Raw genomic sequence first — 22,700 nt, forward strand, 5'->3', positions numbered from 1 at the left:
GATGATTTACTTGGATGCTCTCATCAGCCTTGTGTTTTTCATCTTTTCAGGTTTTGCATTTTGATGAGTGTCAAATGGTCTCTCAGTGGTTTTAGTTTTAACTTTCGTAGTTAATGATGTTGGATATCTTTTCCTATTTCATGATAGGTTTTGCAAGGCAGGAGAAAGCATAGATGTTACCTATTGTAGTTTCTTCTTTTAATGATTACTGAGCAGGTCCAAAGAAATAAAGATCTCATATTGAGGTGGAAAACTGAGATCAGAAGTCTAGTGAGAACCACCTCCTCTCACAGAGCCTCCCACACTTAAAAGACCACATATTCCCTATATAGTTGACTTACATTCTCATTATTAATAAAGAAAAAGGGAAGCATAGCAAACTAAACAGGAAAGTAGCCAAACCCTGAAGTCCGGGGGAGATTTCCCAGTGATCTGCAGACTTTCCAGTGTTGTAGGAATAATGCATTGGCATGCCTGTTTTTCTTTATCCCCAGTGAACTTGAAGATGACTTACTTGGAGAAGATTTGCTGTCTGGCAAAAAGGTAAGAAATTGAGGTCTTCCTGAAACCACCCTCCAGCTGCTTCATTGTACTGAACATACAGGAATATATCTCATGAATGGGATGTGGTACTGGAAGTTTGGGTGCAGATTGCAATGTTGTGAATTGAATTATCTTTTAAATGCACAGAGAGCTGACTGTTTAGTCTGTTAGTAAGTTCTCCAGTAACTTCTACTATCTAAGTGATCAGTCCTTTGATGCAAATATTTTAGTTCTCACTCAGTCTGATGCACTCCAGCAGGTGCTGAGTTTGTGAAAGCAGTAACATAAAACCGCCACTCACAAGAAAACTAACATTTGGAGGCTAATAGTTTGCATTCCCTTTTTGAAAGTCTGGAGATAAGCTCAGAGATAGCTGTACTCAAATGTAACACACATTCAGATAAGTGAGAATACTAGTCTAACCCCTAATATAGGTTTCTCTAAACCCTTTTGATTAAACAAAACTTTGCAGTAATTAACTCTGATATGTGTATATCTATATATAATGTATGTGTATGTTTATGTTACTCTTCCAATAACGTTATAAAACATACATGAAAAATAGAAATACAAATCCAAAGATTAAAGTGAAATAGTGAATTTTTATTTTATTTATTAACAGTTTAAAAACACTTGCTGTTCTTACTAAATATCAAGGTAGTTTTTTTATGCTTAGTTTTTTAAAGTCTTGAGATTGTGGTGGCTTCTTACCGTCCACAGTTGCTATATATAAGCTCACTGTACTTTCAGGTGATGAGGTCACATCATTTGTCTGATTTAGTAGACCTGATCATGTTGTCCTTTTAATATCATTTATAATAAGGCTAATGAAGATCTTGTAGTGGGAGAAGTACCAGTGTTGCCATTTTCCTGTAGCTTACTCCGTTGCATCATTAGCTTTTTTGCTAATACTTGAATTTGTTACGGGATTCTGGTGAAGCCACTTTCCTTCTCTGTCTTGCTTCTTCCTGCATCACTGGCCCTCAGGCGGCCTGGCCTCAGCCTGCCTCAGCCTTTGCTCCTTTAAGTGGCTCTCATCACCTGTAACTCTCAGTAGGAATTAATTTAGTTCCCTGTAGATCCACTTGATCTCATGTAAGTACATGGGGACGCAGCAAAATACTGAAAGTGAAAAACCTTCGAGATGGCCCCTCAGCCTTTCCTCGTTTGAGGGGCTCACTCTCTGGCTTCAGGGTGCCCTGCATGTGTCATGTGGTTGGGGTGCAGGGCTGGTCCTTCCTGTGTCATGGCCACAGGGGGAAAGTGGTACTGGTTTCTTGGTGACTCAGTGGTAATTACTTTGCACATCCTTGAGGTGCTCTCACTGTACCTGGGAGTTCACTACTCTAATGTAAACACGTTTTTTTCCTTTGGAATTATTTAAGACACTTTAGTGAAGAATACCAGTTAGATGTTAAAATGTTTAAATGTAGTAAGATATTTTTTATGTAAGTTGGATTTCTATCCTTGGGCAAGCCTGGGGCAGCATAGTTTGCCCCGTGTCTCTATCAGGATGTTCCACCAGTCCTAGTAATTCCTTTTGGTGGACATTTGTCCCCATCTTGTGAAAGCTTTGGTCAGGTCTCTTACCAGTAAAGATGGAAAAGCAGTTTGGTTTGGATAGTAATGCTGACTCTTCTGGGGGTGTAGTGTCACTTTCTCTTACTGGACCAGTTGATTGGTGTGACTTGGCCTCCTTTCCCATGGGACGGGAGCGCGGCAGCCTGCTGCTGCCTCTGTCTTGGTGGCAGGGCCCTCACCCACCTTGGCCAGTTGGGAAGTTTGTCTGCTTGGGAACAGTGTATATACCCCCCCTCTCCTTTCCTCTTCTCTTCCTTCCTAACGCTATACCTTGTAGGAATTAAAGAGCTCAGATATATCAAAAGAGAAATAATGAAAAAAACAGATATAAGCCCTCATGACTGACATTTTACCATATATCCTTATATTCTTTTTTCATATGTTTTAGAGTATAATTTAAATGTTATATATAAAAAACACTGCTTTTTGGGCGCCTGGGTGGCTCAGTCGGTTAAGCGACTGCCTTCGGCTCAGGTCATGATCCTGGAGTCCCGGGATCGAGTCCCACATCGGGCTCCCTGCTCGGCGGGGAGTCTGCTTCTCCCTCTGACCCTCCTCCCTCTCATTCTCTCTGTCTCAAGTAAATAAATAAAATCTTTAAAAAAAAAAAACAAAAAAACCCCCAAAAAACACTGCTTTTTAATTTAGCATTGTATTGTTGGCATTTTCCTGTTGTCATGAAATACTCTTTTTTTTTATTTTTAAGATTTTATTTATTTGTCAGATTGAGAGAGAGCGAGTGAGCACAAGCAGGGGGAGCGGCAGGCAGAAACAGAGGGAGAAGCAGACTCCCCGCTGGGCAGGGAGCCCGACATGGGGCTCGATCCCAGGACCCTGGGATCATGACCTGAGCTGAAGGCAGACGCTTAACGGAGTGAGCCACCTAGGCGCCCCTCATGAAATGTTTCTTAAGATATTTTATAATGGCTACATAATATTTCAGTTTGTGTATATTATAGTATACCTAGCCATTCCTGTATTCACTGAGGTTGTATCCAGCTCATTGCTATGACTTATTTTTATTTAAAAAAAAAAATTTTTTTTTTTAAAGTAGGCTCCATGCCCAGCGTGGATGATGAGGGGCTTGAACTTATGTCCCTGAGATCAGGACCCAAGCTGAGATCAAGAGTCAGACACTTAACTGCCTGAGCCACCCAGGTCCCTGTGCTGTAACTTTTTTTTTTTTAAAAGAACTTCTTACGGAAAATTTTAAGCATATATAAAAGAAGAGAGCAGAGTGACTGTCACCCTCATGCATTTGTCACTCTGCTTCAGCAGCTTTCAGTTAAAGGCAGTTTTGCCTTATCTCTGCCCACTCCTCTTCCTGAAGTATTTTGAAGTGAATTTCAGACATTATGATGCTATTTTAATGTACAAATGTTATTATGCTTTTGAAATTCTTTTCTTAGCAAATTTCCATGAAGGAGAACTTCTGGCCTAAGGGTGTAAACATTTAAGACTCTTGTCTCCTGTTGTCCAGTTGCTTTCCAGCAGTATTTTATCAGTTGAGCAGCAGGTGTATGAACCAAGCCTTTCACCTTCCCAGTCCCCCAGGTTTGAGACCACTTCTCTTTTAAAAATCTTTGTCTGTGAGATAGATGAAAAATGATTTTTGGTTAGTTTACCTTGTACTTATTTGGTTTCTAGTGAGATTGAATATTTTGTCGCGTATTTACTAGCTCATTTATTCTTATGGGTACTCTTGCCTGCCCACTGTCTTTCCCCCACTTGTGTCCCCCGAAATGTACGGAGACTCAGCTTTGTCTGGAGAGAGGCTCCTAGGCTGGGGGGCCAGAGGGCCGCACAGCCACGCACTGGGTATGGTGACATCATCAGACCAACGGGGCAGTCAAGGACACGGTCGTCGGGTCAAGAAGGGAGGTTGTGAGAGGGAAATGTTTAAATATAGGTTAAAAATGAGAGGTTGCAAACTCAAGATGAAGCATGCTGGCATGACCCAGCCAGAGCCTTGAGAAATTGGGGGAAGCCTGAGGTGCTGGTCGCCTGCCAGCACGTGACCCCCCTTCAGTTTCTCTGTTTGACTTCAGCAGCTAGTGCTGGGCAGGTGCTCTGTGCTACGCCAGTTTCAGATGTTCCCATAGCTGGTCCATCTTCTGGGGAGTCCCGGAGAAGCATTCTTTTTCTTTCATACTTGTCTCTCTCCCCAGGAGAGGAATGACCTCTTCCTCTGGTAAGGTTGGGAGAAAGGATTTTGCTAGCATTCATTGCCACTTTCTCTTCCTCTCTGGGGTTGTGCTTGCTCTACTTTCCTGCAGACCACCCAGAACAGAATCCTCCCTAGTGACTCCACCCTTACCTGAGGAAACAGTTCAATTCTTTGGGCTGTGGTTGAAAATCAGTTTTTGTCTCAGAGATTGAGTCTAGCTCTCCACCTCCGCTTTATCAGCTAAGTGGGTATCTTGATCAGTTGCCTCCTGTGTATATTACTCATCACATTCAGAATCCATATGGGAAGTTGAATCTTTAGAATGCAGAAGTAGGATCTGATTACCATAAGGGCCCACCACAACGTAGTACATTCCTTTCTGTTTGTTTGGTTATTTATTTGCTCAGTAATTTTTGACAAATACTTAAAAATTTAAAACTCAAGCAGCCTCTAATGAAATTTGGCTTTCATTGAATTATTAATTTTTAAAGATTTTTAAAGATTTCCTGTGGTTTTATTTAATAAATTGGACAGCTAAATTTAGGCAGGCCTGGCTCATCTCCTTTAGTAGAGGACAGATTATGTGGGCAACTAAGCAAAACTTTATTTTGGCCCTATTAAGCAGTCTGTTTCTTTTTCATACAGATCTGTTCTCCCTTCTTCAAGAAAACTACATGGTCTGTGTTATGTTATGTTATTATTATTACTAGTTTTGGGGCTTGAACTCAGTGACCCTGAGATCAAGACCTGAGCTGAGATCAAGAGTCGGATGCTTAACTGGCTGAGTCACCCAGGCACCCCATGTTATTTTATTTTTATCTTATACTGTCAGCCATTAAGTAGAGACCCTTGAGACCAGTAAGAACTAATAAGGTTCATATTTTTTTGGCTTGTATCAAAAATACTATAATGAAGAATGAATAGATAAGTTTGAGAAACCTATTTTTATAAGCTATAAAATGCCAGGAAAAGACTGCTTGTTTGTTTCATCTTTAAGTAGAAAATCAAGTCTTTCTCTTTTTCCTTTTTCTATCTTTACTTTTTTCCTAATATGTGTGTGTTCATGGGGCTTCTTTTGGAGGGGGTGTGGTAATTTATGTATACCATGAAAAAAATTTGAGTAGGGGAGGAAAATGTGAAGGCCCCCCCCCCCCCCCAGTGTAAGTGTACAATACTTGTATATATTTAACTTAACAAAACCTGGAACTGTGGAAAGTTGAGCAGTTGACAAAATCACTAGGCTTCCTCTGCCTACTGGTGCGATGAATGCACAGGCCTGTCGAGAGCAGGGGTGAGGGCCTGAGCCAGGCATGTTTATTTTCATGTGTCATCTCTATTAATAAACTCAAGTTTTGTTTTAGTCCCTTACCATTTCAATTTGGCGATCTACTTATCTAAAATCTGCTTCTTCCTTTTTTTTTTTTTAAAGATTTTATTTGTCTATTTATTTGAGAGAGAGAGATAGCACCACAAGATAGAGAACATGAGCGGGAAGGAGGAACAGAGGGCAGAGGGAGAAGCAGACTCCCCACTGAGCAGGGAACCTGATGTGGGGCTCAATCCCAAGGACCCTCGGATCATGACCTGAGCTGGAGGCAGATGCTTGATGGACTGAGCCACCTGGGCGCCGCTAAAATCGGCTTATTTAGAAAATTCTTCTTTTTTTGTTTAAAAAGTCTTCAGATTTTGGATACTAACAGTGTTAAAATTAGTCAAATCTTTTTTTTTAAGTTTTTATTTTAATTCCTGTTAGTTAACATACGGTGTAATGTTAGTTTCAGGTGTACAATGTAGTGATTCATCACTTCCTTACACCACCCAGTGCTCATCACAAGAAGTGCCCTCCTTAACCCCCATCACCCATCTCACCCATCCCCCACCCTCTCCCCCTCTGGTAAGTGTCAGTTTGTTCTCTAGAGTGAAGAGTCTCTTTCTTGATTTGCCTCTTATTTTTTTCATTTTTCTTACTCTGTTTCTTAAATTCCACATATGAGTGAAGTCAAATTTAGTCAAATCTTAAGGATACCATTCTTTTTTTTGTGTATGATAGGGAAAAATGTTTGTAGGATACTGCTAAAGGACTCTTCCTTTTTCCTTTTTTGTTAGATTTAGAATAAATGTGATCATTAAGCCTGTTGTTTCTATACTTATTACCTGACTCTGCATCTGAAAATTTCTGGGGTCACAAGTACACCATATGTGGAATTTCTCAATTGTCAACTGGTCGTATCAAAGTGAGATAGCTTACTGAATGGCACATGCTTTAATAACAAGGTTAGAAATAATTCAGTCAACGTAATTTTGCACATTTGTAACAAGTCTTTTTGTGGAAGTGGCATGCATTAATTAGATCTCTTATTTTAATTAGAATCAGTCGGATTTGTCAGATGAAGAGCTGAATGATGATCTTTTACAGAGTGATAATGAGGATGAAGAAAATTTCAGGTATTCATTATTAGCTCATTAAAAATTTTCTTTAAATTGTTAGTAACTGTAATTTATAATTACAATGGAATATAATTGATAATGTGATGTTATTTCTTCAACATGATTTTATTTTGAACAGGATATTAATATAACTCTCTTATGTGGAAGCCATATATATTTTTGTGTAAATAGGTATTGGTCTTGCATTTGATGACCTCTCTAAGTTCTGTTGAATGCAGGTGATGAAAACTCAGTAAAGGTATGTATTGCTCTTTTGAAGAATTCCTTTATTTGGATGGGGGCAATGGCCTTAGGCTCTTATTACTGTCGGCTGCAGTTTGATGTTGCTGCTTTTGTTTTTACTTTAGACTTCTTATTGATATGTAATCTGTTTAGTGAATTGCCATTTTGGAAATTCCTTTGGACTGTACTTAATTTTTATTTTTTTAAGATTTTATTTATTTGAGAGAGAAAGTGAGCCTGAGGACTGGGGGTGAAGAGGCAGAAGGAGAAGCAGACTCCCTGCTGAGCAGGGAGCCCTACGCGGGGCTTGATCCCAGGACCGTTGAGATCATGACCTGAGCCGAACACAGACGCTTAACCGACTGAGCCACCCAGGCGTCCCTGGACTGTACCTTAGACTCAAGTTGACTATCTGAATGTAATTGTTTAGTGAACATAGTTACTTTAGTCTTTTTCAGCTGTTTTAACAAAACATTATGAACTGGGGTAGTTCATAACAGAAATTTATTTGTCACAGTTCTTGGGGCTAGGAAGTCCAAGGTTAAGGCATCAGCATGGTCAGTTTCTACTTTCTAGTTCATAGATGGCGCTGTCTTGCTAGGTCTTCACAGGGTTGAAGGGTGAGGGAGCTCTCTGGGGCCCTCTCTGTAAAGGCACTAATCCCATCAATGGGACTCCAGCATTATGACCTTTACAGTCATCTCCCAAAGGTCCCACCTCTGGGCACCATCACACTGGGTGTGTTATGGATTCAACAGGATGACTTTTGGGGGACACTAATAACCAGTCCGCAGCAGTCATGAATGTCTTTTTGTTGTTGACTAGTAAGCTCCATTGTAAGGGGAAGAAGAGGTATTTAGTACCCTCTGGTAGGTGGAGTAATTTTTTCAATGTTATGAGGAAACCTAAAGTGAAAATTCAGAGAGACCTCTCTCGGTTATAAATGAGGTTAATAAATATAAGCCATTTATTATTGAACAGGTGTTCTAACTTAAAGTAATTTTTATGGATAGAAATACAGCTTTAAGTTAGTTTTTTCTCCCAGTTATTTAAGTTTCCCAGTTCCATTCTTTGACATCATTATTATATTTTGATCTTTTGAGTTGTTTGCCCTCAAAATAAGGCAATTTGGAGTTTTTAGCCAAATAATGTCTTCAAATCTGTGTGGTGTATTCAGGTTTCTTGTTAGGATTAGATAACCTAATTGATATGTGCGCACTTAAGGTTTTTCTACAAAATCTTGCACTGTAAGTGTTGTTATCTTGCAGTTTACTGTTGGGTGTGTAGCTGTTGTGATTCAGTGGGTGGAATAAAATTTTTTTTTTTTTTTTTGCGGTTTTAAAACCCTCTTTGGTATTTTACTCAGAAATTATAAACTAATTTTTTTGAAATTGGTGATTAGTACAAATTTTATTTATTTGAATATTGAAATGTCTTTTCACACACATTTTTAATATTTTGATTTTTTTAAAAAGGAGTTTATAATTTGCATCATAGATTTAAAAAGAACGAATTGTTCTAAAATTCGATCTCTGATTTTCTGTTTATGGAATAATACACCTGTTTTTACTTTGGAATCTTGGAAAACAGATACCACCCTTTTCGTTCTGGAAGTTAGAATGAAATATAGTCTGTTTGTTTTCAGTCCTGGAGTTTTGCCAGTCAGACTTGTTTCCCCATCTGGTTGACCTGATTCTTTTGGGCAAATAACCTGCATCTGGTGACAGTGCGGGTGCTTTCTGCGTTAGGAGCGTGGGGTGCAGGCTCAGTACGGCACGCTGAGCTCTGCTCTCGGTCACCAGTGGAGTAGTGTGCGTTTATTAGTCACTGGAACAACTTTTCACCCGTCGTGGTCTACATCTTTGTAACAGTTGTTTAGGTAGTGATTTAATTTCGAGCTTGATTCTAATTGGGCACCTTTCTTTGTGTTTTTGTTCTCGTAGTTCTCAGGGTGTCACGATTAGTTTAAATACCACATCTGGCATGGTCACGTCATTTGAACTCTCTGACAACACTAATGACCAATCCGGAGAACAGGAGTCTGAGTATGAGCAAGGGGAGGAGGAACTTGTTTACCACAAACCCGACGGATCTGAATTGTATGCTCACGAGTACCCAGAAGAAGGACAGTATGAAGGCCATGATGCTGAGCTGACGGAGGACCACATGGAGTATGTGGAGGAGCCCGAGGAGGAGCAGCTGTACAATGATGAAGTGTTAGACATCGAGATCAATGAGCCTTTAGATGAGTTCACAGTGAGTCTTTTCCTTTGTATGGCCGAAGATAACATGGCTGCCTGGGCACAGGTTTCTAGACTGATTTGAAATCTATTTCCCTCCCTCGGGAGGGAGGGAAATTAGACCTTATTATCACTGTCTGCCAGTTTCTTTATCTGAGCTATGACAAAGTTTGTGTTGACAGCTTGTTTGGCTGGAGGTAATGCCCCTTTGTCATTCTGGAAGGCTGCACAGAATCGTGACCTTGAGGATTGCACCTTAAGGAAGAAAACAGCTTTGTGTGGTGGAGATACACTGTCAATTGTTAGAAGTACTTAATGCAGAGCTTTTATCCAGGCTTTAGACAAGATCTGATAAAGTCCTTCCAAGGTGAAAAGATTATTGACCTGCTAAAGACATCTTTAAGGTGCTGGTATTCCAGAGTGATTGATGTCCTGTTCATTCATCCTTTTTTGTAACCGAGAACTGTCTAAACATGAATAAAGAGATTGGAAGTTAGTTTTGGAAATGTCACACATAATTTGTTATCTGTAATCAGGAAGCAAAGATTGTGCTGATTTCTGTTTCAGAAAGATGGTTTTGATAGGTAGCTATTTTTAAAGTTGAACTGTCAAGAAAGCAAAAGGTACTAGTGAAAGATTGCTCATTTGTCTTACTGATTCATCATTAGAAGATACTTGTTTTTAAAATAAGCACTTAATGAAATTTGTGTGTGAAGGACATGATATTCGTCAGTAGAATCTTAGGGTTTTCATGATACTGTCGCTCCACTGGGGTGCATTGTCAGCTGGCCCGCCAGGGCTGGGTGGAGGCGTGCAGAGTTGGGGCTCTTAGCTTTGCCTTTAATCTCTTAATGTTTTTATTCAGAGGAAGCTTGCTTTTGAGGAAAAAATTCAAAGTCTGAATTTTGGTCATTGGTCATACATACATATAAATGGGAGTAATTTTGAAAGGGATCGTTTATGAGGAACCTTAGAATATTTAGTTCTAATCATAATTGTGTTTATCTCAGTAGTTATTTTTAAGATTTGATTCGTTTTGAATGTTTTCTCTTTACTAGATACAGTAATGAAAAAATGTGTGTCGTTTTGGTAAGTAGAATCATGTAAAAGGCATCATGGCTACTTGTTCATTGGATAATGGTAATTTTGTTTTGGTAGTAAATCCTTCACTGGTGTGGACAGGTTCTCTGCTGGTTGGTGTGTTTGTATACTATCTGAAAGTGGGATATTATAAATTTAAAATTTTCTTAAAGATTAAGCCAAGATCTTTTAAAAATGTACCTAGTTATTCCCTGGTTAGAGCATTTTATTATTTCTCTCGTTCATCGGTAAGAGAAGATGATTGGTTAATTGTATGTGGGTCCATTTCCCTTGTAAATTCATCAGTTCGGCACATCTTTACTGTTGTCCAGGCACCAGGGGCACCAGTTTCGCTAAAACATGAGACATGAGGCATGGCCCCTGCCTTCTGGAGTGGAACAGATAAGTGTGGAAAGTGCTTGCTTGACGGCACTAGGGTGCCGCAGAGGACGTGTTTCTCACTGTGGCCTTGTGGCCGAATTTGTTGAGGAGAGAATTCTCCTAAGTCAGGACTTTCCCTCTCTTGTGTTCCGTGGTCAAAGTAGAGGTTACATTTAGGCTCCTGCTTGTAAAAAATCCAACTTAGTTACCTGACATCTTAGGGTCTCAGATCAGAGTCCGGTATCAAAAAGAAAAACAGTGTGGCAGTTCAGTATACTTACAGTACTTTTCCACGTCAGAATGAATTTTTTTTTTCAAAATTAAGAAGAAGTCTTAAAACAGTTTTGCTTAGAATTTCTGAAAGTGCCCTGATATTTTCACAGGGAGCTGTAAACTTGAAAGGTGAGGCGAGTGTCCTGTGAGCCGTGTCCGCTCACCTCAGCACGTGTAGCTTCATAGCCATGACCACTCTTTTCTCTCTTCCTTGTTTCTTTCGGGTTGTTGGTTTCTTCATAGTTAGCATGGTGGAGTGTGCCATTACCTTTTCTTTGGACGGAGGAGAGAGCTGGCCTTCGTCTGGCACCCGGCTCCAGCTCCGGAGCCAGGGAGGCTCCCTGCCTTCGCAGGCTGCCCCTGGTGCACCATGAGGGAATTATTCATGAGTAGCCGACCAAGCGAACCAGTGGATTGTGTGCCTGTGTGTCCCAGTGGCATTTTAGTTTATCAGATGGTTTATTTCACTGTGTTTCATGTCCTAGTTAGGAATTGTTAACTTGTCCTCTAAAGCTAGAATCCAGCTCGGTGACATGCTGGAGCATGAGCACATTCTGTCAGTTGGGGCTCACTATTAAAATCCCATGGATGGATTTTGCATATAACTAAGAATGGAGTCATAAAGCCACTGAATTTTACAACTGGAAGGGACACTTCTGCATATGAAGAAGCTGAGGTCCACATTTAGAAGTTGGTAGTCGAACTCCATGTTCTTTCCTGTTATACTCAAAAGTAAGACCTTCCTTGGGTTTTGTGAATTTCGCCAGTCCTGTTCTTGAGAGTGAATTGGGATTTGATTTAAAAACTTGTACTTTTATATTAAGAGATGATCCTTATTATTTGGCAAAATATGAGAAATTTGTTGGGTGATGTATACTTTTAAGCACAGTCTTTTCGGGGTTTTAAAAATTACCGTAGATTGAGATTTCATAAAAGATTGTTCTGTAAAAACAGTTTCAGATGGGTAACTTATGTAAAGGGTAGCAGATTTTTGTTTCTTGGGGAGGATCCAGTGGCATAACTATTCTCCATTGTATATTAGCTGAAAATTTTGATTAGCATCGTCTGGCCTTATTTGAAATCCGGCAGTTCTGCTGTCAGTGAATTGTGGGTAGTGATAGTTTCTCTTTTTGATGGGGAGGTTTCTTCTGGAGAGTGAGATACAGTGTGTTCACATAGCCTTGAGAGACATTTGTGGGACCTACGATAGTTTGTCACCTTGAATACAGCTGGTTTCTTTGGGGTTGTAGGTGTGGCTTCTGTGTCCCCCACAGTAGTTTGCTCAGGTTGTGTACATGCTCACTCTTGGTTGTTTGTCTTGTAACCAACCAGTGTTCGTTTCAGCCCGTGAGCGGGTTTGCTGGCAAGCTCAGCTCCCCCGCGTAGGACCCGATGTTCTTGTTACTTGATAGTAGTATCTGTAGGAGCCCTTCCTTCTCTTGAAGTTATTTCTAGCCACCTTGTCTGCTTCCTCCCATATGCCCTTCAAGGCTGTCTGCCTGCTGACATGCCCCTTCCATTTCATACAAACCTGGAATCACCCCTCTAATTCAGGGATGGGCTGATGGAGAAGCAAATTCTAACGTGATTTTTAATAAAGCTCCTGTGTTGAGTTGAATGGCTTATACTTTTGTTACCTTCTATTGCTGTAAAAATGGTGCACGTTGGGTGTGATTTCGGCTCCCCTTCCTGCTGCTGAGCTGCACTATGCGAGCACACGCACATTCGTTTGAAGATTGCTTTTCCTTAGTGCTGATTCTAAGAAGAGCTATTTATCAGGGCGCTTGGGGGCTGAAGCAGAGCTGTGTCACTAACCTTAGCGATGGGGCCAGCATACTGCACTCTGTCCTCATTAACATAGGGGAGGCCACATTCGATGCGCGTGCTTCATGCTTTCTGCTTCGTCGGGTAATTGCCATAGTCAAATTTGCTAAAATAATGAAGCATGAGTCGTGAAGATGAAAAGTGCTTTCAAAAACCCAAAGCTATATGAGGAAGACTTATTTTCTCTTTAATGGCTGTTAGGATGAAGAATACTTGCAGGCTTGTGGGCAACAAGGGCTGCAAGAGCAGGAAGACTGTGTTGCTGAAGATGAATTAGATGAGATTACTGACCCACAGGTTGCTCCTGAAACTGAAGAGGTATTTGTTCGTCTTTTAAAAAGAGTCCAAAATTTTGGTGTTTTTTTTTTTTTCCTTCCAGATTTAAAATGAGCATTTTTTTTTTTAGCATTAGTGAAAAGTTGATAACATCTCTTCTTTGTACTATGAGTGCAGTAAAAAGCCTGAGCTTTCTAGAGTCTTTGGGCAGTGAGTTCTGGTGAGCTGTGATTTCCACATAGCTGTTTGCCCTTTAAGTGTTAGAATGTCTTCAGTGTTTTATGGGGGCGTGGGTAGAAATCTTTAAAAAATGTGATGTATGTGTTAGTGCTTTGAAAGGAGTGCTGTGATCATTTTAAATTAGTTACTGTTTGTTAGTTATGACCATCATTACAAAAATACTTCCAGGTTCCTGTATTTAGGTGCTGTCTTAGGTGTTAAAGGAGGATGATTGAGAAGCTTGGCCCCCTGTGACATAAGCCTGGAAGTGAAGCTTGCCAGCAGAGGCTCCAATCCCTGCTTCAGGGGCTGACGGAGGGGCCGTCCGGTTGGGAGTGGGTCTCAGAGCCCATTAGGGAAAGTGGGTGGGAAGACGTTGAGGCTTTGTGGAAGAGGTGACCTGTGGGCTGGTCTGGAAAATAGATGTCGTTTGGATGAGTGGAGGTGGTACGAGGCATAGGGCTTAATAAATTCAGTTTTCCAACCTTAGAACTTGTCTGGTGGGCCAAGCATGTAAGCCATAAAGTCATTCTATAGCTATAGGATTTGTTGGTTTAAAAACGGTTTCTTCTTTCTTTCTTTCTTTCTTTCTTTTTTTTTAAGATTTTTTACTTATTTGACAGACTGAGAGAGAGCACAAGTAGGCAGAGCGGCAGGGAGAGGGAGAAGCAGGCTTCCCGCCAAGCAGGGAGCCCGATGCGGGGCTCCATCCCAGGGCCCTGGGGTCATGACCTGAGCCACGCAGGCTCCCCTAAAAACTTCTTTCTTATTAATGTTTCTTTTCTCAGTTATTTTCCGTAATAACTTTCCCCCCTCTTTATTCCAAAAAGATCATGAAAAGTGGTATTTCAGTGGCTTAGGTACTTTTGCCAGTGCTTTAGAAACTCAGTATACAGAACATTTTATTTACTCTTAACTTTTTCCTAACACGGTGCTGTGACGCAGAGTATTTGAGCGTGTGCGCTGTGCGCACTTTCCAGGACATACCCTTTCTCCTCCCTAACAAGCTAAATTTGATTTTTCTTTTTGTGCTTTCTGTCTCTTACTAGTTTGAAATAATTTGAAACTTAGAGAAAAGATAGAAGAATAATATAGAAGAATAGTACAGAGAATTCTTTACCCAGATTCTCCAGTTGTAGAAGGAACCAGGACAAGGAACCAAGACAGAGCTGAAGAAGATGTTAAATTAGAGATGGTTCCTCTCGTCGTGACCGCTCTGTGTCACGAACTACTGCCCCGGGCAGCCGCTGCCCCCAGGTTCGGGGAAACCAGAGCTGCGTGCGGGTTGCGTTCTGCCTGCTCCAGGGCCTGGAGCACATCTAGGTCAGACCTGTGAGAGGCTGATTCAGGCAGAAGACATCCAAGAAAGAACCCTTAAGAAGCCATGAAAGGAGAGAAGGGGAAGGTACGGATTGGGCGTTGCCGAGATCGTTCCCAGTGGTGAACAGCTGTCAGGGAAACCCAGTCTGTGTCCTGCTTATTAGTTTGTGGGATTTGGAGTTTGGAAAATTAATTTCATTGGTATTTGTCTGTAATTTATTCTTTCAGTATTTTAGGTAATAGTCTCTTTACCCTTTGATAATGCTGTGTTTATAGGCTACTTTAGAATGAGAAAAGGTCCAGTGATCTCTGGAGATACAAACTCTTTTTTGTGTGAAGCAGTCAAAGAAAAGCAGTGTTACCCTTGCCTGGGTGCCTTCTGGAAGTGCCCTCTGGGTCTGACTTGTAGATCTAGGTATTTCACACTTTGATCTCTGAACTGTATTCATTAAAATATTAAAGCACAAGTGGGTTATTATTTAAAAAAATGGTAATCTTGCCTTCCATTATCAAGTATCTTCTGGAGAGAGAGCTGTTTTTGGACGGGACATGGCTCCGGGGTGCACTTAGAGCTGAGGAAGGAGGCACGGTGCACGGTGCGGTTCTTCAGACGACCTCATTCTAGGAGCTCTGAGTCCATATTAGCAGCATTGGAACAGTGCAGCCAAGGAGTCATTTTAATTGGAAACCCTACTTGAGGTGACTCCTCTTACTTACTTAATGCTCTTGCTTGGTTAGAGCAAAGAAATCACTGTACTCGCCACAGATGAGAAGGATGTAATTACAAAGATGCCCAGGGCCAGTTGTGCTTGTTGTCTTCACACGTGGTTTAAACAGGCTTCCTATGTTAGATACTTCCTTCATGTATAGGAGGAGTACTGAGAGAAGTGTAAAGAAATCTGTGCACTATTTAAAATATTTACTTTCTAAATTGTGGTGCCGTTTATAGTCAGTGATAGGCACAGATCTGAAGTGTACAGTTCAGTGTTTGTTCAAGTTACTGCCCTTCTTTTGGTCAGAAGCAGTTCTGTGACCCCAGCACGTTCCTTCTTTCTTTCTCATCAGTCCTGACTTCTCAGAGGTAGAAAGTGTTCTTATTTGTCACCTGATACTAGTCTTTCCTAATCATGTAGTATGTAATTATTACTCTGTGTCTAACTTTTTTTGTTCAACATAATGTTTTTGAGACTCATCCAAGTAGTTGTGTATGTGAGTAGTTCACTCCATTTTAGGGATATACCATTCGTGTTCATTCTCCTGATAATAGATATTTGGGTTTCCTTTTTTTTTTTTTTTTAATTAAAGATCTTTATTTATGGGACACCTGGTTGACTCATTCAGTTAAGCATCTGCCTTTGGCTCTCAAGTCATGATTCCAGGGTCCTGGATTCCAGTCCCGCATCGGGCTCCTTGCTCAGGGGGGAGCCTGCTTCTCCTTCTGCCTGCTGCTCTCCCTGCTTGTGCTTTCTCTCTCTCTGGCAAATAAATAAATAAAATATTTTTAAAAAAGGTATCTGAGAGAGAGAGCACAAGCAGGAGCAGAGGTAGAGGGAGAAGCAGACTTCCCGCTGAGCAGGGAGCCTGACGTGGGGCTCAGTCCCAGGACCCTGAGATCATGACCTGAGCTGAAGGCAGATGCTTAATGACTGAGCCATCCAGGCGCCCTTGCTCATTTTTATTTTTTTATTTATTTTATTTTATTTTATTTTTATTTATTTTTATTTATTTGCGAGAGAGAGAATGAGAGACAGAGAGCACGAGAGGGAGGAGGGTCAGAGGGAGAAGCAGACTCCCTGCTGAGCAGGGAGCCCGATGCGGGACTCGATCCCGGGACTCCAGGATCATGACCTGAGCTGAAGGCAGTCGCTTAACCGACTGAGCCACCCAGGCGCCCTATTTATTTTATTTTTTTTAAGATTTTATTTATTTGACAGAGAGAGACACAGTGAGAGAGGGACCACAAGCAGGGGGAGTGGGAGAGGGAGAAGCAGGCTTCCCGTGGAGCAGGGAGCCCGATGCGGGGCTTGATCCCAGGACCCTGAGATCATGACCTGAGCTGAAGGCAGATGCTTAACTGACTGAGCCACCCAGGCACCCAGGTTTCCTTTTTTTTTTTAAAGTCATGAATAATTAGCTATAAAGATTATTTTATATATCTTTTAATGGATGTATCTTTTTGTTTTCCTTCGTATTAACTACAAATGGAATTACCGAGAGACAGAGTAGAAGTTAATTCTGTAACAAACAACCAGAGTGGTTGTATCATTTTGTATTCCCCTTGGTCCTGCCCGAGAATCTCCATTCTCCATCACTTGATAGTGTAAGTCGTTTCCATGTAGTCCTTTGACTTGGTGTGTCATTATGGTTTTACTGTGTGTTCCTTTGATAACTAATGATATTGAGCACCATTCCATGTGCTGATTCCACTTCCAGATCTTCCTTGTGTCCATTTTTAGTCTTTTTTAAAAAATGAGGGTTCTTTTTAATCTTTGTCCATACGTCTTATACATAGTGTATATATGCCACATAGAGAATATGTATTGTGTGTATATGTTCTGCATAGAATATATTATATATCTATATCGACTGTATTCTAGATAAATTTTTTCAAGATTGATTTATTTATTTGAGAGAGAGCACAAGAGGGAAAGGGAGAGAGAATCTGAAGCAGACTCCCCACTGAGCACAGAGTCCCGACGTGGGACTTGATCCCACAGTCGCAAGATCGTGACCTGATCTGAAACCAAGAGTCAGACGCTTAATTGACTTAGCCACCCAGGTGCCCCTAGATAGACAGATGTTTATAGACAGACAGATGTTTATATGTATAGTGAATATTTTCTCTGAGCCTGTGGCTTATGTTTTAATTTTCTTAAAGGTGTATTTCATGAGCAGAAAATTTTACTTTGATGAAGACCAGGTAATTCTGTGACCCAAGAAATCTTTGCCTGTCCCAGAGTTGCAAAGATATTAGCCTATGTTTTCTTCTGGAAGCTTTGTAGTATTAGCTATTTGTAGTTTAGGTTTGTGATCTCTCTCAACTAATATATTTATGTGTTGTGTGTATGAGTTCCACTTTTTTCTGTATGTTTATCTGATTGTTGCGCCATTATTTGTTGTAAACCTTCCCTTTCCCATTGAATTGCCTTAGTCCTTATGTTGGGACTTAATTGACCATTTAAGTTTGGGTCTCTTTCTGGAGCCTCTTTTTTTCCCTTGCCAATATTACACTGTCTTGATTACTGTGGCATGAAAGCAGGTAGTGTAAATCAATCAGTTTTGTCTTTCTTTTCAAGATTGTTTTGGCTATTCTAGGTACTTTGAATTTCCATATAAATTCTGTAACTGATTTGCCAATATCTACTAAAAATCTGATGGGGGTTTTGATAGAGAACACATTGTTATCTTTCCATCAAACTGGGGGAAAACTAATACCTTAATAATCATGTTGCCTGTTAGTGAACACACTTTAATTCCTCATTTGCTATCTGTGCTTTCATTTCTTTGACCTCTTTGAAAGACTAGAAATACTGAAGGCATTCATTCTTACCTGGTTCTTGATGGTAGGGGAAGTGCTCAGTGTTTCATCAAGTAAGTAATAGGAGTTCACTGGAGGTTTGTGTTTGATCAGATTGAAGCTCTTTTCTCTATCTAGTTTGTTGAGATTTTTTTTTTAAGTGAGAAATGGGTGTTGAATTTTGTCAGTGCTTTTTCATCTTTTGAGATACTCCTGTGGCTTTTATCCTTTCTTTTATTAATGTGAATTAAACTGACTTTTTAAAAACTACTAACTATACTCCAGACTTCATATCCTTTTAACGAGACATTTTTTATGTCTTCTTACTGTTTTGGGATCCAGTCTAGGGGCCCACACTGTTGTGTCTCCTCTGGTCTGTGCCAGTTTGTCAGTCTGCCTGCGTTTCACAACCATACTGGTCTAGAGGTGCACTGGCCACGTATCCTATAGAATGTCTTTCAGTCTGGGCTTGTCTGATACTTTCCTCATGATTACACTGGGGTTATGGGTTTTGGAACGCCACAGAGGTTCGGTGCCCTTCTCATCCATCATACCACTGGGTATAGAACCTCCCTGGCAATGTTCTTGATGATGTGGTCGTATCCTGTTTGCCAATTGCAGGTAGTAGGTCTGTAAAGTGTGGTCTTTCCTTTTCTGTGCCCTATTCCTTAGAAGCAAGTCCCTAGTAGTCTGCCGTTAAAGCAAGGGGGGAAGGACTGGACTTTCACCTCTGGAGGAGGGTTTGGGGGCAGGGGTGCTACCTACATGTATTTGGAATTTTTCTGTAAGAAAGTTAAATTGATTTTTTGAACCTTATTTTTTTTTCCACTACCATATCAAATTTATTATTCCAATGGCACTAATCCAGCTGGAGGTGCTCACAGTGACACCGCACAAAGTTTCCTGCCTGTTACATCCCTAGAAAAAGAATCCCAGGATTTTCCCTCCTGTGTGTTTTCGTCTTGCTTCTTCATGGTCCGTGGTGCCAGCTGAGGTTGTCAGTACAGTGAAAACAAACTGGCAGGATGGGAGCAGGTTATTCTGCCATTTTTCTAGATCTTCCAGTTGTACAGCAAATCTGGGGCTGATCACACTTTAACCTGCCCGTGAGGTTCACAACAGTTTTCCCCTCTCTGATCATCAGTGATTTCAGATTCGCCAGTGTAACCGTGCTTCATCATCACAGTGAGAAACCGGACGATGGCTTTGGAGCACCGCCTAAGAAGAACCTGGCGTTTGCCTCTCTTCTCAGCATTGTTTTTTTTCTCATTAAACTTTTGTTTTAATGGGTCTCAAAATTCTGTGACAGATTTTTGGTCAAGTTGTTTCCATTAAAAAGTACTGATTTTAAAAACTAATAACTTAAAACTGCCACACACACAGAGAAATGCTCTTGAGAGCATCTGCCAGGACATTCATGTGCACCATTATGGCAGCATGGAAAGAGGGCAGAAAGAGCGATTTTTTTTTTTTTTTTTTGAATCTTAAATCAACTTTGTGCTTCTGGCTAAACCTCACTTGGTTGTGATATATTTCCTTTTTATGTTTTGCTGGATTACATGTGCTTTTATTTTTTAAAGGAATTTTGTGTCTGTATTTATGAAGAATAATGGTCTGTAATTTTCTTAGAATTTTTGTGCAATTTGATTGCTCCACCTTTCAAACTTGTAAATTTTCACTATTTAAAAAAAAATATTTATTTATTTTGGAGAGAGAGAGCGGGGAGAGTGTGAGTGAGCAAGCAGTGGGGAGGGGGCAGAGGGAGAAGGAGAGAGAGAATCTAAAGCAGATTCCCTGATGTGTGCAGAGCCTCATGCAGGGCTTAATCTCAGGACTCTTGAGATCATGACCTGGGCCGAAATCAAGAGTCAGATGCTTAACAGACTGGGCCACTCAGGTGCCCCTAAATTTTCACTATTGGTAGAATTAATGTTTGTATTTGATTTGTATTTCATGGTATAATAAAGAATTATTCTCTTATTAAATATTCTGTAAGCATTAAAAATTTTGGGGAAGTTTTTTAAAACTGTTCTCTATGCCCCTCCCCCCCCCGCCCCGATTCAGAGAACTACCTGTTTTTTTCCCCTTGGGTTTGGGAAAGAATACTGAATTTTCATTTAAAACGCTGAAATCACAGGTTCATTTCAGAATTATCTGGAGAACTTAATATATGCAGGTCTAGGTCTTGCTTCCCCTTAGACTTTCTAATTCTTTACGTATACCTTTAACCCATGAACAACGCTGGGGTTAGGGGCACTGGTCCCCGCTCAGTTGAAAATCTGCGTGTAACTTTTAACTCCCCAGAACCTAACTACTAAGAGCTTACTGTTGACCGGGAGCTTTACTGATAATAGAAATAGTCAATTAACACCTATTTTGTATGTTATATGTATTATATGCTGTATCCTTACAATAAAGTAAGCTAGAGGAAAGAAAATGTTACTAAGAAAATCATAAAGAAAATACATTTACAGTACTGTATTTACCCCCCCCCCCCAAATCACATATAAGTGGACCTGTGCATTTCCAACCTGCGTTCAAGGGTCCAACTGTATGTGAGAAGATTTTGATAGAGTTGTCCATTTTTAAGGAACTTTCATGATGGTTTTCATGTGTACCCTCTGTTAAGAATTACAATTACATCTTCAAGTTTTCTAGATAATTAAGTAGTTAAAAATCAAGCCTTTGAGTATTTTTGGCAAAGCCTAATAATGAGATCACGGATATACACACATACTTAACTTCTTACAAAATAGAATCTTAGGATAATTTGATTTTTATGTCACTGACACTGCCCTTCAATGGAGCTTTATTTGTGAATAGAATACTAGCTAGTACTTGTTAAAAACTGTGGAGAAAGTCAGCAGTTTGGCAGATAGGTTATTTGATTCTGTAAATCATATGGCCAAAAGAGATGCTTTTTTTTTTTTTTTTTTGAGCCCAGTGTTTAGTAATCAGTGCCTGAAGGCGTGAGTCTAGCTCAGTGAAGGTTGTCAAGTAGTAGGCTGAAGTTGAGGCAAGTGAGGCCTGGCCCTGCTTTGGTGTGAGTTCTGGGCTTGTGTAGTCCTTCGTGTAGTTCAAGGCTTAACTGGACTCTGAGACTTAGACTGGAAGCTTGCATTCCAGGAATTGAATTGCTCAAAAAACTACCTTTTGCAGTCCTGCCTTCCCTCCATTTCTAATCACTGGCAACCAGTATGATGTTTTCTCTTGGAGAACGTCCTGTGAATGGACTCTTGGCAGTGTATTGTGATTGACTTCTCTCATCCCACATGGCATTTGCCATTTCATCCCATGTGTGTATCAATGGCTCATTCTGTGTTATTGCTCATCAGCACTGGATGGATCCAGTTTATGTGTCCATTCACTTACTGTTGATCCAGTTTTGGTGATCCAAAAGAGAGCAGTAAATATTTTCCTACAGGTTTTTTACATGAACATAAATGATCATTTCTCTTCGGTAAATATCTAGGAATGCAATCGATTGCTGGGTCATAGACTGGATTTGTTTGTCTCTGGTGGGTTGTAGTATTTGTTTCAAAGAAACAATTTTCAACTCGTCCTCTTTAGATTTCTTAAATGGAGATTTGGATGCAAAATAAGCTTTATTAATTTCAGCCTTTCATGTTTCATGTTAAACTTGCTTGGAAGGACTTTGAACTGAAATTATTGTTAATGGTTGAATTAGAAATGACCGTTGTAGGAAGTAGAATCTTTGCTTTATTGGTAGCCATTTCTTTTCTTCCTCTGTGGTCTTGCTACTCAAACGTGTGGTCTCTGGACCAGCGTGTTAGAAATGCTGAGTCTCAGGCCCTACCATGGACCTGTAGAATCACAATCTGTATTTTAACAGGATTCCCAGTGATGGGTATGAACATTAAATTTGAGAAGCACTGCTTTGGAGCATTATGGAAGTGGGGAAGAGTACTTTGTAAAGGAGTTTACCTTTGTTTGAGTGTAGTACAGCATGAACCTAGCTGGGTCCATCATATATGTTACTCATTTTGGTTTCAGATATTCAGTAAGACAGAAACAATGATCTCAAACCAACAAAATGCCAAGACTTTGGTACTGTAAAATTCTGTGGTAGACTAAATGTCAGAATACTGAAAGGCGGTGGTATCATAGTTATTAGGCTTAAAATCTAGTTTACATTCATCATTTTATCTTCAGGCATTTGAACCCCTGAAGATGTGAGAGACTTGAAGTATTTATAGCAATGAGTATGTGCATTTGTAGTTGATCTTTTTGCGCAGAAAATGTTGGGAAAAGAATACAGAACAGTTGTATCTTTGGTTTATGTTAAATTTTTCCTTGTGCATTTTTTAATAAAGTAGTTCATCTTTGTTTCTCTAAAGAGTAAAGGACATTTAAAATTATGAATTACGAGAATAAAGGGGCAAATTCTGTTTTCTTTACATGTACAAAAAGTATTTAAATGAACTTGGCGCTCGTAAGTCCCTATCTTATCTCGCAGGAGGCCACTAAGACCTAGTACAAGGGGAAAAGTGGTCAGTATCAAAGGGAACATCAGGGGTAAAGTAAGAACTGTTGATGAAGAAATTACTTTTAGTTGGGACAAGATTAGGCATTATTTTTGTAGGAATGC

The 22,700-nt window shown here is 40.3% G+C and overlaps 1 protein-coding gene across 5 annotated transcripts in view; it reads left to right on the forward strand.

Moving 5' to 3' along the window:
• Window positions 1-22,700, forward strand: part of RBM33 (RNA binding motif protein 33) — a 127,124-nt gene that overhangs the window by 26,509 nt on the left and 77,915 nt on the right. For 2 of the 5 annotated variants that reach the window (XM_035029865.1, XM_035029866.1), the window contains exons 3-6: window positions 495-543; window positions 6,660-6,736; window positions 8,905-9,217; window positions 12,961-13,077. In XM_035029865.1, the coding sequence (XP_034885756.1) occupies window positions 495-543; window positions 6,660-6,736; window positions 8,905-9,217; window positions 12,961-13,077 (556 nt within the window). Of the gene's footprint in view, window positions 1-494; window positions 544-6,657; window positions 6,978-8,904; window positions 9,218-12,960; window positions 13,078-22,700 lie in introns of those variants that run through there. The other 3 variants (XM_035029868.1, XM_035029869.1, XM_035029867.1) reach the window with 3 other exon arrangements.

Source organism: Mirounga leonina, unplaced genomic scaffold (assembly GCF_011800145.1).
Source record: "Mirounga leonina isolate KUSES-001 unplaced genomic scaffold, KU_Mleo_1.0 Mir_321, whole genome shotgun sequence".
Taxonomy (NCBI): domain Eukaryota; kingdom Metazoa; phylum Chordata; class Mammalia; order Carnivora; family Phocidae; genus Mirounga; species Mirounga leonina.